Below are 17,708 nucleotides of genomic sequence, written 5' to 3' on the forward strand. Positions count from 1 at the left end.
TTGAGAATAAGGTTCTTAGGAAAATATCTGGGGCTAAGAGGGATGAAGTTATAGGAGAATGGACAAAGTTACACAACGCAGAACTGCACGCATTGTATTCTTCACCTGACATAATTAGGAACATTAAATCCAGATGTTTGAGATGGACAGGGCATGTAGCACGTATGGGCGAATCCAGGAATGCATATAGTGTTAGTTGGGAGGCTGGAGGGAAAAAGACCTTTGGGGAGGCCAAGACATAGATGGGAGGATATTAAAATGGATTTCAGGGAGGTGGGATATGATGATAGAGACTGGATTAATCTTGCACAGAATAGGGACCGATGGCAGGTTTATGCGAGGATGGGAATGAATCTCCGGGTTCCTTAAAAGCCATAAATAAGCATTATTTATTTTGTTTATTATTATTATTTATTTTTTATATTTTTTATTATTACTTATAATTATTATTATTATTACTTATTTTTATTATAATTAATATCATTATTATTTATTTATTACTATTTATTTTTCTTATTTATTATAATTATTATTGTTATAATTATAATTTATTATTTTTATTGTAATTTGTTTTTATTATAATTTATTTTTTTATTATTATTATTATTATTATTAATGAAGTGTACTTACCTGTAAATCCGTCATTACAGCAACCATTTTCTTACAATATGAAAGAGGCATATCACATCTCTCGTGGAGTATGATTTCCAATTCATTTGCTGGGATCTCGTCAAAATGTAGCTCCACAAAACGATTGCGAAATGCACGTGATAACATCTGAAAATAAATTGAAGTAAAAAATAAGGTGACAATTCTATACTGAAGTCTTAAAGCCGAATATCAAACACAGGCGCACAAAGAAACAAATACAAGCATAAACATACACGCATGTGCAAGTGATACAATTTTTATTTACGCAATCTCAATTAAGTTTCTACATACCTTCCTACCACCATAAAGTCCTGGAGGATTCTGGGTTGCGAATAGCATGAAATGTGGGTGTGCCTTCACAGTTTCCTGAGTTTCAGGTATGAACAGCTCTCTGTTATCATCAAGGACTCTGTTCAGAGCTTCTAGCACATCTGTTGGAGCCAAGTTCAACTCGTCCAAAATAATCCAATGGCCTTTACGCATTGCTTCCACTAACACACCTGAAGTTAAAAGAATAATTATTACAAGAAATATACGATATGTTCTGAATGTCACAATTACATGTGCACAGGGACGCATCTGGGGTCAGGCAGTCCCCCATGAATATAATACAAGTGTTGAAAATTTGTAGTATGCTAGCATATTTCGGCATTCTATCAGCCATCTACACAATATAAGCTTTTTTTCAGAAGTTCATGATTATGTATTCTTCACATTTAGAAAGAATAAAATGATTCCTTTCAAAACAAATCACTGGTCGACAAGGTTTTCTTCACAAGAAATCTGATTAGTGATTCTAGTGCAGTTTTTCATACTGAATTCAGATATGTAGTCAGAATTTTTCCATCAGGCACAGTTTTTTTGTTACAGCTACTTTTTAAAATCGGATTTTAGCATTTTCTTTGACCTGTCATAGGAACCATTACCTCATATGTAGCGATTTTTTCCAAGCTGTATTTAAGGAAATGATTTGTAATATTATGCTGAAGCACCATAAAACAATCCTGTGCAGGTTCATTCATTTTGGACATGCTCAGACCTGTTCATCTGGCATTGTGATGTGTCAGTATCGAGCTGGCCTGAGTTTGTTCAGTAGTGAAACAGTTTCTTCCTTTCTTTTCGGAAGTGTATTGTGTATGTAGTGTTTTAGTGCTTAGTGTTGTTCATCATGCCAAGAAAGTGTGTAAATCATGTAGACAGTTTCTGCTATATTTGTGGTGAGCTGACCTTCAAGTCTCAGAGGCGACATTTGACCCCACTTGTAAAGAAGTGTTATCAACTTTACTTTGGCTGTCAGGCTGGTGATTTTGATAAGAGCTGGGCCCCAAATACATGCTGTGTTTCGTGTAATAGATTGCTGACTGGATGGAAAAAGGGTACACATCGTATGCCATTTGCAATTCCCTTGATTTGGAGGGAACCGAAGCTGCCCGATGGGGAAAAACTGAAATTATATTTGAATTCAGCACAAAATATTCTTCTAGAAAATGTTATTTTACTTCTTGTGAAAGAAAAAAAGTTCATTTTTGTCGACTAGTGAAATTATTATGAAGCTAGTTTTGAGACAGATAGCCCTCAGCCAAAAACAAAAAAAATTCTGGCTATCCCCCTGACAAGATATGAATTATGACAAAAACTACAAATTTTTTAAAACTATCATACTCATTTGATTAATATTCTACTATACTATAAATTAACATGAATCAAGAGTGCAAACCAAGGATATTACTGAGAAAGGCAGTGTGGCACAACTTTCGCGGCCTCATGCTCATAGTGAGGGGAGGTGGCTTCATTGGAGTGGTCACACAAGTTATGTCACGACCTAACTACTAATAACATTAGCATTCAGCTGTGGCTGAGAATCGATCGTTACCGCATCTATCCATCTATTTTTGGGTCTTCCAATTGGTCTTTTACCATGTATTTTCCCTTCTAAGATCTTCTTTGGTATTCTGTTCCCTTCCATCCGATGGACATGTCCGGCCCATTCAAGCCTCCTTAATTTGATGAAAGTAACAATATCGAAACTTCTATATAATTTATATAGCTCGTTATTACGTATTCTCCACTGCATATTTTCTTGCACCGGTCCAAAAATTCTTCTGAGTATTTTGCGTTCAAATATACCTAGTTTAGCTTCTGTCTCCTTAGATAATGTCCAAGTTTCGCTTGCATAACAGAGAATACTTCTAATAATTGTTTTGTATATTTCAAGTTTTGTTTCCTTGTTTTTTTTTTTTTTGTTTTAATTGAAGACAATATAACAAAATCTCGCAAAAAATTGTCCTTCCAAAGACCAGTTAACAAAAGTGAAACCAGAAATTTCTTCACTCCACATACCTTCCCTGAAGACTAGGCAGCCTCGTTCGTCAGCTGAATACGAGCCTATGTACTCCTGCAGATCAGTGTGTTCGTGATTATTGATTCTGACACAGTGGTTGCCAGAAGCCTTTGCAAGATAGGTGATCAGACTTGTTTTTCCCACAGACGTCTCTCCTTGAAGAAGTACGGGATGACGGCCAATGGACACGATTCGAACTATGTCACGGAGATTGCTTCGGACAGACGGTGTGAGAATGTACTGCAGAACAAGTAGACATATCAAACTAATTAACCACTTTAAATTTACGAAACAGACCCGTAAAATTTGAAGAGAATATAGATGATATTCTACAAGTCTCATTCTGTAATGAAAACAAGAAAAGAAAACATCATCCAACAATATGCATAGCAGTTTTAGTTAGTTCTTACCATACTATGTCCTGTTACTATTTATCGTACACAATCAATACATGTTCCAATATTTTATCCCTGTGGGTGAAAGAATTTTAAGGGGTAGGATCTATGAAAACATTCTTTTTTTTTTTGTCTTGCACCTGTAAATTATTTAATAGCTAGAAATGATGAGAAATATTGGAAATTAAGACTAAATGAATTGCTTATTTATGAAAGGGCTTAAGTCATAAATCCTAAATTTATAGGGAAAATAAAAAAAACTACACAATTTTCTTTTAAAGCTTCATATATAAAACAAATTACCTCACTGTGTTATTATCACTTAATATTGTTACTTTGAGAAACTCTTTGCTTTTTATTATCTTTATTGCAGTGAAAAATAAATTTTTGAAAATGCCACACTTAGGCCCTGTCACGGTTATCCTCAATTACCAACAAATTCTCATCAAACTCCATTTTGTTATTAAAAGAGAAGTTATATTGTACCTGTTTGTATAGGAAATGCATGAATCTTATTTAGAATGAAAATTAAGAGGACTTTAAAAAATATATAATAGATGTGCTGCCATCTTACAGTAAATTCTATTTTAATATTGTAAATGCTGTCAGAATCATGGAAGGACTTAAATCAGCTGGCTAATGCCTTTTGAGAAATAAAGCAGAAAAATACTAAGTTAGTAAACTCTGTTCTATGCATCAGACTAATGCCCTTTCATTCTTAATCTTGTATGGAACTCATTTCATCAAGAAAGTTGACTTATGCACTTTCATAAATAAACGATTCGAATATTAGTTTGACCAGGGTCATAAACGAAAAAAAAAAAAAGTATTGATATAAAACGAGTTGAAGTATCATCCCTTTGCACAAATGCATGTTCTAGAGCTCAAATGAGAACTTATGAACTGCATAACACTTAATGGAAGTGAGAAAATTTTGAAAATACTTCAGTGAGAGTTCTTGAAAATTATTAAATATCAAACAATTTTTTTTATTTGTATTTCATACAAAACTGAAGATATAAAAATTTCCTCATTTGGGATTGTTCATTAAGTTACATTACAAGTATCATGCAAATTTCAAGTGCTTATCTTTAATAATGCCACAGTTATTACTGCATTCCGAAAACTGAAAAATGTATAAAAACTTGTATATTACTATGGGTAATTGAAGTTACATTTACCTTTTCATTTATGTTTGGCTCCAATTTGCCTTTCGGTATCCAGTAGCCTTCAAAGCACACATACTGTTCGAAGTTCGTCGAAACAGGAGCTGGAATGGGCTGTGTCAAAATATTCTTGATGCCAGCAGTTCCTGCAACAGCCCTATTAGGAAGAACAACATTATTTCTAGTCAAATTAAGTTTCCTACTGACAGACAGCTGCATTATTTGAGTAACTTACTTTGCTACCATCTGTTCAACTACAGGATGTGAAGAATAGTCCAGCTGTGTGAGGAAGCTCAGACATAAGGCCTCGTACAAGGATCTTGGAACGGAGCCACACTTATTGAGAGCTGCTACACTCAATGCTCGACACAAAGTACGCAAACTGAAACAAACAAGTCCTATTTTGTAACAAGAAATGTAAACGTACAATACAAAATTCCTAAGTACCAGTAATTGATAATAGATAAAAAAAAAAAAACATACAGAGCAAACTGTAAGTTAGTAATGTCATTAATTTCGGAGGGTTATTCCTCGAGATATTTCAAACAAAAAAGTTTAATATCATTTTGCTCTTTTATGCTTCCTTTTAGAGATAAAAACCGTTTCTATGAAACATTTCATAGCATGTTTTGGGAAATCTATCGATTTAATTTTCAATATGGTCAGTCAATTTAAGAGAGCAGTGTATTATGGTAATACATGACTGACTGAAAATTTCAGTTTCATCCTTTAAATATGCAGGAATTTGATCCGAACAAATGTAACTTTTCGTTCTGAAAAGGACTTTTACAATGTTACATCAATTTTGTATGCCGTATCCTAACCAATATTTGCATGAAATATTAATCCAAATCTTCATATTTCTACGAAATTGGAACATGATAACATAAGCACCAAATAGATGTAAAATAATCACCACCAAATCACATCCCTAGCATTACCTTAATTTTAAGAATAAACTTAACTAATTATGGGATGCAAATAGATTTCATGCACGTTAGTCTTTTTTACATTTTGTTAGTATACCTTTGAATATCTTCCATAAAGAAGTAATTACAAATAATCTCAATTCTAGGAAGTTAAATTAGAATGGTACACAGTATACTGATTGAAATTTTCAGAGTTCAAAGTACCCACATAAAAATAAAAAATAAACAACTATAATAAGCAATTTACCACAAAAATCTTATCTCTAATGAATCCACTTTTCAGCCACCTCAAGTATCTCCGTCAATTGTGTAGAGTTTACCTGTAATGTGGTTTGTGACCCGTGCCATCAGTTAGTTTTGTAGATGCTGCCATTTTCACGCTGAGATAAAATTTCACTATATTTTCAAGTTTGGTAATAGGAAGGGACAAATCTCGCAGGTAAGTTCCAACCAGCAGCATCAGGTCTGACTTTTCAGTGAGTTCATCCACAAAAAATTCTGTGAACCTACAAAACATATCACATTGTAATTCCGTAACATATATGCAAGTGGCATTGAACTATGAAGACCAGACTTATGATAACTATTAAAATAGCCTATTTAAAAAAAATCTTGCATTATACACATCACTAAAATATGAAATATTAGCAAAATATATTGTTAAAACACAATGTAAGCTTACATTTCAATAACAGCACGAAAGGTTCCACACAATATATATTTCATGTGCCACATTTATAATTATAAAATAAAAACTTACCTGTTCCTTAAACCAGCTGGTAAATCTTTCTTCCCGACATCGGTTGCCGGATTCATACAAGCAAACAGACGGAAATCTGGATGTCTAATAATAGATTCCTGATCGCCTCTTTCAAGAAGACAAAGAGAACCAGCTGAGCCCTCTAGCAGTCCAGATAAGCATTCTAATGTCTCGGCAGAAGCCAAATTAATTTCATCCAGCAAGACCCAATCACCTGGAAAAAATTTTAAATAACTATCAATTTCATAGCAAATAATAATAATAATAATAATAATAATAATAATAATAATAATAATAATAATAATAATAATAATAATAATAATAATAGTGATTACAATAAATATACTGATGATGATGATGATGATGATGATGATGATGATGATAATGATGATAAGAATGACCACAATTACTTACACATACAGAAAGTAACTTCTACATGGTTCTTAATTAATTACATGGAAAAATATTTCACGTATTTTACCACAAGAATACACATGCTGTGAGTTATTTCTCCATACATAAACTTAAATTTTTTTCTAATAATCAGTGGGAATTACTTTCTGAATACAGCTAATACAGAGACACTATTATGATGTGATGTGAGAAAATGGCAGGTTACTGGCTGTCTGCAATGTGAAGTCTGTTAGAGGTGCATCTCAGACAACATATGGCATTCGCTGTAGTCATGAGTCACATTACAAAAGTTTTGATTCTTCAAGTGTACAAAGTTAGTGTATAAAGTTTAGTGATTAATGTATATTTAGGTAATGCCTATCAACAAATTCTCATTGCGTGATCATGTGTATATGTACAATACATCCATAAAAGGCAGAAGGTCTATGCAAAAACAAAACGTAAATTTGGAATAAAGTTTCCAAACAAACCTGTGCTTTCTGTCGAAACAATTAGACGACTCATTAAAAGATTTAAAGAAACAGGGCTCAGTGAACAATCGAAAATCAAACAGAAAATGTAGTGTTATTACTGAAGAAAAATTAGATGAGATTAGTGAAAGATTTCGGACCATTTTCAGCAACGACTGTGAGCATGGCAAGTCAAAATTATTGAACATTTGTTGTTAGTACTATTATGTATTGTAGAAGTGCCGGAGAAATGGTTACACACTCGCCAGAAACCACACTAACAGTGGGCCACAAGTCACTTGCTATTTTCTCGCATCACGTCATAATAATGTCACTGTACAATGACCGCCACCCTTACCATCATAAAATATAAAAAAGTGTTATTAATTTTCGTTTTTCTTAGCCTGTGAGCTTCCCTGATTTATGGTAAAAATTCAAATATAGCTATGCAGTACTATGAAATCCACTACAATCGTGTTTCAGTCTTACCCTTCTTCAAGGCCTTCACAAGACTCCCTTCAATGAAGGAGAACGCCAATGCACTCTGTGTCTTCAATTGGTTCTCCAACTTGTGTAATCTCATTCCTAGTTGTTGCCAGGCCTTTCTTCTCTCTGTATGCTCAGGCTTTTGTTTGGTTGAATCTTCTGCTAACAAGCGCTTCATTGCCGCGCTCTGACTGTGTTTCATCAGCTTCAACAAAGTTGACCAGTGGCGGGAGTTGAAACACGTCTGTAAGAAAGTTCAAGCTGTCAGTTACTTATGAAATACATATGACCAAAAGGTTTAACATTGATATCTTTTCACGTGTAACCTGACAATAATCACTCTTGTTTACTCAAATATTACTAAATCCATGAAAGATTACACTTACAATTGCTAACAAATAAAATAATTTTAAGAAACTAACGTATTCATCCAGTGTTTTTTTAATGAATATTAATGATAATGACACAATACAATATATGCTCACAAAAATATTAAGTACTACAAGCATGCATAAAAAATCAGCTGCTTAGGCAAAAACAAAACAGAAGAACATTTAATTCAAATTGTAATGCCACAGTGTACAAAGGGGAAGCCAAGGTGGCTTTGATAGATTATAAACTGGAAGAGACTGAATTCAAATCCAGATTAAGGCAGGATCTTTTAACTTTCTGCAACTTTCAAGATGGCACTCGAGTCTGTTCAGCTTTCTATATATTAAGGATCATGCTCTGTAACTTTTCATTTTGACCTTTGCATTATAGATTTTCTTTCAACATTACTCTTCAGTTTAAATTCTCAAAGTGGAAAGTTAACTATAGCTGGCACCAGTGTTTTTGGCGTGTGTTCTAGATATATAGTGCCCAGTTTGTGAGCATGTTGCTAGTGCATCTGAGAATTGTACCACTTCCTATACACGTCACATCAGCCGTTTTCCAAACACAGTTGTCAGACTCACTGCGGTAAATGTAAAACACTAGCACTTAACGTTCCCATTACTTATTTCACACGCCCAAAACGGTGATGCGGACTATACTGAGAAGTAAGTATAATTTTTTGAGAGAAGTAATGATCTTTTGAGTTGTGGTATATTACTGAATTTCATAGAATTTTTGGGACTAAAATTTGATTGAGAACAGCAATCAGTTACAAAAGAATGATCTTTATTAATGGTGGAACAAATCCTAAATTTTCTCGAATTCAATTCCTAAAAGGTTTTTTAATCTCCCGAATCCTTTATATAAATTCCAGAAGATTCTACTAGACGGCATACTGAAAATAGAATGACACTCAGGGCTGCCACAAGGTGATAATGGTGATCCAGCTACTAACGAAATTGCAATTGCAATTTTCGAAACTCGAATATGGTTCACGATTCATAAGATTCAAATGTTCCATCCCTAATCTTTATGACTGAGTTAATTAATGAAGAGCCTAAGAGAGAACTACATAATAATGAAACAATGAATGTTTAGGAAGTTTCCACATAATAATGTTTCTGTCTCTCCTCCTTACACATTCAGGTGGTTGCAATACTTCCTGGACAGATGGCAGGTCTGTTACAGAAAATGGAAGGATGACAAATAGTGATGTGATAATGCAAGATTAAAGAATTGGGAAGGAAGAATCATTGTCTTTATAACATCAAAATTACCAAATCATTTTCCCATAAATTTACAAAACTTATTACTGCGAATAAATAATAGATTAAATAATCATTAAGAAAAAATAACTAAATTCACGCAAAAACTTACATATAAAATAATTTAAAAGCAAATAAATAACGAATTTTTTTGTTATTAAAAAATAAAACAACTAAAGAATGAATAACAAATTATCTTCTTTTTCTCTTCAAGTATCTCCAACCCAACGTAATAAATTATACCACATAAAAATAAATACCGTAATTCATAAAAAAATAAATATAGAAATATATGTGTTCCTGAACAAGAAAATAAAGAAATAAAAAGCAGAAGATACATCGATTGTCTCTCAGCATTAACACAACAGACTTTGCAAAATGATGAAACATAGATCTCAATTTGTAAAGTTCTTTGTATTTCGCGGGTGCTCGTGTAAAGGGGGTTAAGTCAAATTGTAAGGTATGTAAACTTCTCTCCTTTGGTACTGAACAAAACCCCTTTGTCACAAAATATGGAGCACTGTAACTGCATCATAGATGGAAGAATAGCTTAACCCCTTTAAAAAAAGAGAAAAGTAATTCTGGATGGTTCAAATCTGTACTTATTCCAGTTTAATCAATTTATACTTAAGCCCCTTTACACGAGCACCCGCGATTTGATGGTGATACACAAAAATTCTTTTACTTTGCAGAGCTGAGAAGTGCAAAAAGGAAGAGTTGGAGCAATAATGTTCATTTTTTAATACAAAAAAAGGTAACTGGAATGTGGTCCTGATCACATTCTCTCTTTTTAACACAGACGTCCAGAAAACACGATAGCTTCATCTCTTTGAAGCTTTTCCGCCTAAAGAGCATGTATAATGGACACTTTATTAAAATATACTTCAAATATTAAGCGAGCACACTACACTGTAGTTAAACTATACAATGAAAGAATTAAGTACCTGTATAACACACTTCTTTATTTTATTGCAATATGATATTCTCGTTAAGAATATTTCCCATGAAATTGATCGAAATAACGTCAGTTACTCATAAACATATATTATATTTTTCATTTCAACTTCCACTATTCACATAATAATATGACATTTACTGTACATTATTGCAACCATTTATATAAATTAGCATACACTTTATGGTTATGTAATGAACACTCAACTTACAGCTATATGTTCAAGGAACTTATGGTTCTGCTGCACAGAGAAGAAACTCCGGAACAAAGTCTCAAATTCTTCTCGAACTGGACCAACAATATACTTCAAATCAACTGGCTTGTAACTGGAAGAAAACAAACCTTAATTAACTGCACTGAAACATACTGACATGATTTTTTTTTTCTTGTAATTCTGTTGCTCTACACAAGTTCAAACATGCCATTCATATTCATTAAATCATTTACTTACTTACTTGCAAATGACTTTTAAGGAACCCGCAGGTTCATTGCCGCCCTCACATAAGCCCACCATTGGTCCCTATCCTGTACAAGATTAATCCAGTCTCTATCATAACCCACCTACCTCAAATCCATTTTAATTTTATCCTCCCATCTACATTATTTTAAGTGATAGTGCTTCATTTAATTTAGGATGCTCCTTATTGTTGTTGTTGTTGTTATTATTATTATTATTATTATTATTATTATTATTATTAATATTATTATTTACCATTATTATTAATTATTAATGTTTTTTATTAGTTGTGTTTATTATTAATTGTCGTTATTGAGTGTAATTAGTTACCACTGCCACCTGGTATATACCCATTTGTAGTGTGAATAAATACATACATATGTCTTGGCCTCCCCAAAGGTCTTATTCCCTCCGGACTCCCAACTAACACTCTATATGCATTTCTGGATTCGCCCATACGTGCTACATGCCCTGCCTATCTCAAACGTCTGGATTTAATGTTCCTAGTTATGTCAGGTGAAGAATACAATGTGTGCAGTTCTACACTGTGTTACTTTCTCCATTCTCAATCAATTGTGTTACTTTCTCCATTCTCAATCAATCAATCAATCAATCAATCAATCAATCAATCAATCAATCAATCAATCAGGCATTAAGGAACATGTCATCTCCTTTTCAATTTCACTCCGTTCTCTTCATGGCAAGACAGTTTGTGTAATATAAGTTATAACCATCTATTGCACTATCAGTGTTAATATTAAACTAAAAACCGGATACTTTCAGAGCAGTTTAAAGTGAAACTTCATACCTTCCTACGTCTATTATGCAACATTACTCCTGCTCTTCCAGTCAAGTTAAACAACACAATAATCCCTTTTTCTTCCTGTGTTAAAAACCTTGGAGTTTACTTTGACACGCATTTAAACTGGAATTATCAAGTAACCCATATTATCAAAAAAGTGCTTTCCATACTACATTCCTTAAACAACATTCGAAAATTCCTCCCGCTATCACTCAAGAAAATACTAGTGGAAACACTAGTAATGCCCCACTTCGATTATTGTGATTCTCTACTGACCGACCTCAATGTCAACCAGTCACAAAGATTACAACATGTTCATAATTCTTGTGTTCGCTTCGTCTGCGATGTCCGTCGCACTGACCACATTACCCCATCTTTCCAAACTCTAAACTGGCTACGGCTTAACGAACGTAGAAATTTTCATTCTCTTGTTCTCCTTTTCCAAGTCCTTCACACCTCTACACCTACCTACCTTGCCTCCCGTTTCAGTTACCTGTCATCATATCATAATCTCTTCACACGCACGCAAAATAGCCGCATACTAGCCATACCAACACATAAGACATCATCGTATTCATCATCATACACAATCTCGCTTTCATGCTTGTGGAATACCGTACCCAGCGACATCAGAGACTGCCGGAATTTAGTAGCGTTCAAAAGCAAACTTATTAAGCATTTTCTTACTGTGTAGAGTAGGTTTAATTTTTACTTAGTTAATAAAAAAAAAAGTTTTCTCTCTTCTTAATTTTTACAAAGAACAGAACTGTCTAGCTTTTATTAGTCTGTTAATCTTTTAGTACTTTGATTTTTATTGTATTTGTAAATTCAATATTAATTGTAATTATAATCGTAATTGTAGTCTTAATATTGTAGTTGTAATCCCCTGGTAGAGGGGAAGAGAAGGCCTGATGGCCTTATCTCTACTAGGTTAAATAAATAAATAATAATAATAATAATAATAAATAAATATTCTTCCAGCAACTTTCGATAGTACAGTATTCATACTCCTATGAAAGCATATATAAAATTACACTTACCCTCCCAAGAGGTCAGCACTGTCACTTTGCTGGTTCATGTTGATGACCACCAGACGATGGCCCGTCTTCTCTGCCAGATACTGAACTGCGGAGGTCTTGCCAGTACCTGTCTCTCCCACAAGCAACACAGGTTCATTCTGAGCTACGCAACACACAACCCTCTCAAGCAGGCATGCAGCTGGTCGAGTGAAAGAGAAGCTTGATGTACATGAGGCACTGAAAATAACGATCAAGCTATTGAAAAACTGTATTCACAGAAATCTGTAAACTCTTTCACTATTTTCCACTTGACTCTACTTTAGTTTAAAAGGTAAGTATATAATGTGGGTGGTCAATCTTTTTTATGTTTGAGAGCTACTTTTTATTTAACAAAAAAACTAGGGAAGAAGAACAATATTTGGGAACTAATGATCAATACCACAAAATAGACATGACCATTTAATTGAAGGGGTGAGAATGATGTAGTCCTAAGTCACACAGACAAAATTTTACAGGAGAGCAAAGTAAAGATTTAGAATCCAAAGCTATTAGGTGTGGTATTGTTAAGTTCTTGAGCGAATACTTATGTAATATGTTGAGTCACTTTTATAATACTGTGACAGCCAAGTCGAGGCTCGATCACACGTCCCGCAGAGGGCGGAGCGCACGAGAAAACGCGTCGAAGAGGAGCGATGGCACTCTAGTCCACGGCAGAGAGGGGGCGAGTAAAGCAGCTGGTGACTGAGGAGAGAAATCCAGAGAAGCCTAGATAGGCGCCATCTTCTGGAAATTTCGAGCAATCGTACTTTCTCGTAACTATGGTGTGGTTATAAATTACGACACGCTAGTGAACAGTAGTAGTGTTGTTATAGTCAGTGGAGAGCAAGCCAGCCAGTCTTGTGTAGCAGTGAAGCCAGCTTCGAGACTGAAGTTCGACTTGAGTTGTGTCCGTAACTGTGGAGCCAGAAGTCCTGAGTTTGAATGCAGTGGACCACAGTTGGGGGACCTGAGTTCGAAGTTCAGCGGATTGTCTCTGAAGGTCTGGGGTTCGAGATACTGTGAACTCGAGTGACTGAGCTAGAAGAACTAGCCAAGGCAAATGAACTGTGAACTGAGAACCGACAGTTCTGATTTGTAAATAGTGCTTTGTGAACATTAGTTAAAATTAACAGTTCATTGTTGTTATCAATAATCCAAGTAAATTGTCATTGTCATATGGAGTGCAAATCCCATTGTTGATGGGAGTAGAATTAAATTGTAGAAAGTGATTATTATTGTTGCTTTGAATAAAAGTTACATTGTTGAGTTGGAATAAATTTACAATATTTTATTAGTAGCTTTCCCATACATGTAAGAGATGAATTCGCACAAAAATCCATTTTTGTTAAAAGTATGGCTTTGGACTATCTCATTTTCACCCCTTCAATTACTTACTTACTTTGCTAATTATTTATCTACTTCATTACTTACTTAGTTACTTATTCTATTAGTCACTTCTTCATTAAGTCACTTAGTTAATTATTTATTATTCTTTTTCACTTATTTGCTTATTTACTTATTTATATTTTATCATTTCGATTCCTTAAGAGCAAGCAGTCCAAAATAACTGACTTTTTTGTAAAATAATCACATGTTATTAAATGAAGGTCATATGGTAAGAACAGAAGTCAATTTCCTAAAATTTTCTCGACTGGAATGTAATATATCATCATTGCGCCTCCAAAATTTGCTATGTGCTTTTTAAAAAGATTTTGAAGGAGAAAGAAAAAACCTTTGTCACTTTCAATTCCCTTGATTTTCAAAGCTCCTTTCGGTATAATTTCATCATTTTTCTTGTAATGATTGAAATTATTGCGAAAGTATCTTTGAAAATCAAGGGAATTAAAAGTGACAACGCTTTTTCTTCCACCTGCAAAATCTTTAAAAAAAAAACATAACAGATTTTGAAAGTATAGTACAGCAGCGACATCAACCAGCTTTGGCTCTAAGCAGATAAGATTTTCTAGAAATAATCTTACATTCTTCAAATATATATGTTATAAATTTGAGTGCAGTATTATAGACTCAAAGATCACTTAACTATGAAGTGCTAAATTTCTCTCGTCAAAAGTTAATTAACTTGACTTAAATCGTTTTTCCCGTATGTACAGTTTTCAAAGGCTATTTCAATGCCATTTTAGTTAACTCTAAGCTCCAGGTTAACAGTAACTAAATTTAAAAATAACCATAGCTTAAGAAATTATGAATTACCAAATAATTATTCCCTTACAGCTCTGGCTATTGTACCAAGTATATAAAGGCTGTTAATAGTTCATCTCTAATAAAAACCATATGCTAAATTATTACCAAGTTTAAACATACACATACCTGTCCAATTTTGTAATAGTATCCACACGTCTAGGCAGTGAAACTCTTCCTGCATTGAATGTCAGTGCAGTTAGTTTCACAGTAGGTTTATAATTATTACAGAAATATTCTGCTTTTGTCTTCACTATGCCAAGACATGCTCCAATAGAAGAAGCAAGTTTCAATCTTGTTTCTGAAAAGTAAAGAGAAAAACAAACACGTGAATAAATATTTGTGTTGAACAACATAGTGGAAAATTGAATGTTACAATTAGATCATTCCATTTCGCTTTTATTAGTATCATATCATCTCCTCCACCGGAACATTAAGGAAGGGATTAATTAATTAGAGTATATACGTGAATACTCCATATTTTTTTTTAAATTTAGCGAAGAAAAACTGAGATGCATGCATTATTTGAACTAAGATTGGTACCACATCGCCTCAAACATTGGATCCCATTATACTATAGCGTTGTTCGGCCTCACAGCTCAGTCTGTATGGCTTATGAATCGATTCTAACAATTCATTCACGATTCTTCCCAGTCTGCGATTCTTTTGATTTGTCAACAAATGACTCACAGCACTCTTCCTTTGCAAACCACAGGCAGAACAAAAACATTCTACATCACTCGCATAAATGCCACAAGAGGTGAGACATTGGATGATCTCTTTCTGATTGGCTGAAACCATTCATCGTGACCTCCTTTAGTATACAAAATTATCCAAGATAGTGTCTCCTGATTTGCTATTTTAGGTAGAGTCCCAGGTGCTTCTACAACAGCATGTGAAGATTATGACGCATTTCTTAAAACAAATTGATATTTTATTTAGTTTTGTAGTACATCATTTATGTAGGATTCATTTCTTGTAAATAAAACACAAATTACAGGCAATTTTATGTTTTTTTTCTCCTATAAAATTAGGGTGCACAGATTATTCAATGGCGTGGAGTATTTGGGTATATATGGTATTCATACGAAACTTTGGTATAATATAAGTAAAATCCCTTGTAATCGGCTTCCAAGTAACCAGCAATACCAAAACAACGGCACTTTTAGCTGGGCCAAAAAAAAAATGTTTAAATCTGCCACACTGTCATAGTCTGGGCTATCAGTTTTGCCACATTAGGCAGTTCGCACGAACTTTCGTTTTCAGTGAATATTCTAACCTAAAATTAGTGTATTATTTGTGTTGTGTGATGTGTTTTAATAAGGAAAATCCACAGTTTTTATGTTTACCGTTTTTATGTTTATTTAATTATGTTTGGGCTGTCAGTGTTGCCACAATAGGAAGTTTTTTTTATTTTTTTTTAGTTGGTTATTTAACGACGCTGTATCAACTACTAGGTTATTTAGCGTCGATGAGATTGGTGATAGTGAGATGATATTTGGCGAGATGAGGCCGAGGATTCGCCATAGATTACCTTGCATTCACATTACGGTTGGGGAAAACCTCGGGAAAAACCCAACCAGGTAATCAGCCCAAGCGGGGATCGAACCCGTGCCCGAACGCAACTTCAGACCGGCAGGCAGCGCCTTAACCGACTGAGCCACGCCAGTGGCTATTAGGAAGTTCACAAGAACTTTAATTTTCAGTGAATATTCGAACCTAGGATTGTTGTATTATTTGTGTTGTTGATGTGTTGTAATAAGGAAAATCTACACAGTTTTTATATTTATTCAGTTATGAGCAAGTGATAGAGAAATAAGCTTCACTTGGCAACAGTTTCAACATTTAGCAACATGAAATACAAACTTTCTTTTTTGAATAAACCGGTATTTATTCAATTATCCAGCAAAATCTCATATCCGGAACTAGCCTGGTGCCAGTTAAGAGAGATTCTACCAACTTACATGATAGTGAAATTTTCCAGTCTCCAACATACCTATTATGTGAACTAAAATAAGAAATGTCCATCCCATGTTACACAAGGCTCATTTGTGGAAAATAGAGGAGCACGTGGTGACTGATTTCGTTGCCAATTGCCCAAAATTAGCCAACAACAATATAATAAATACTACGAGATGTATTACTATCTTAAAAAATGTTAAAAATTATATTTATAAAGTTTATTTTGCATGATTACGTCCTCAGCTGAGTACACCAGTAATGTGGCACCATACCTGCACTTGTAACACTGCAACAGAAAATGTCTATTGCATCTTGAAGAACTTTCAGGGCAGACTCCTGGGATGAAACATCAAAGCCTTCCACACATCTCGTGCACCATTTTATCAAATCCCTGATTAAAAAACAAAATGTTGTGTTAATTCACTTGCAACACAAGAAAAACATTTTATTTCTTAATATTAATTTTACTGTCATGTAACACATTTGTTGTAATTGATACCTTGTTGAGATTAATCTTCTACCAACTCCTGACATTAAATTATCACAAGCATTTTCTTTATTGCTTTCTTCTAAGGCCTCTGAATCAACCTGAAGAGCTGTATTATGATTTCCTACTGAGAATAGGAGGAAAACATCCACAATTCGAGTTGCAATTGTTCGCAGCACTGGGAACTGTAACAAAATAAATTATTTGTAAGTCACCAATTTTAATAACGTTCTTCTATAGTGTTTTTCAAAAAGATGTAAAAAAAAAAAAAAGCTTGGTGGGATGGTAGGACAGGACATTTGGAGCCATCTGAGTTGGAACTGCATTTTCGCCAAAGTCTCTTTTCAGAGCTACATCACTGTAAAAAGTTCTAACCCTTGCAGGTAGGTAAGTTGTTTGAAATTAAAAGCCCTTTTGGTGCCTGGTAACTCTGTCCGTGTTTTAGAAAGATGTTGTTGTTGTTATCTAATGCCGGGCTTTGGCAACGAAGCCATTAGCGTTCTTGCTCTCCAATATTTCTCTGTGGTGGATCCATCAGGTAGAACTTTACAGGTTTG

The 17,708-nt window shown here is 34.1% G+C and overlaps 1 protein-coding gene across 1 annotated transcript in view; it reads right to left on the reverse strand.

Annotated features, from left to right (window-relative positions):
* LOC138692278 (midasin-like) overlaps positions 1 to 17,708 on the reverse strand; it is a 507,844-nt gene that overhangs the window by 472,053 nt on the left and 18,083 nt on the right. Inside the window, exons 9-21 of the mRNA XM_069815451.1 lie at positions 17,164 to 17,336; positions 16,937 to 17,055; positions 14,832 to 15,003; positions 12,486 to 12,701; positions 10,398 to 10,512; positions 7,595 to 7,835; positions 6,243 to 6,456; positions 5,803 to 5,988; positions 4,789 to 4,935; positions 4,569 to 4,710; positions 2,992 to 3,232; positions 943 to 1,151; positions 631 to 777 (exon numbers count right to left, since the gene is read on the reverse strand). Of these exons, the coding sequence (XP_069671552.1) occupies positions 631 to 777; positions 943 to 1,151; positions 2,992 to 3,232; positions 4,569 to 4,710; positions 4,789 to 4,935; positions 5,803 to 5,988; positions 6,243 to 6,456; positions 7,595 to 7,835; positions 10,398 to 10,512; positions 12,486 to 12,701; positions 14,832 to 15,003; positions 16,937 to 17,055; positions 17,164 to 17,336 (2,322 nt within the window). The remainder of the gene's footprint in view (positions 1 to 630; positions 778 to 942; positions 1,152 to 2,991; positions 3,233 to 4,568; positions 4,711 to 4,788; positions 4,936 to 5,802; positions 5,989 to 6,242; positions 6,457 to 7,594; positions 7,836 to 10,397; positions 10,513 to 12,485; positions 12,702 to 14,831; positions 15,004 to 16,936; positions 17,056 to 17,163; positions 17,337 to 17,708) is intronic.

This window comes from Periplaneta americana, chromosome 16 (genome assembly GCF_040183065.1).
Source record: "Periplaneta americana isolate PAMFEO1 chromosome 16, P.americana_PAMFEO1_priV1, whole genome shotgun sequence".
Classification (NCBI taxonomy): domain Eukaryota; kingdom Metazoa; phylum Arthropoda; class Insecta; order Blattodea; family Blattidae; genus Periplaneta; species Periplaneta americana.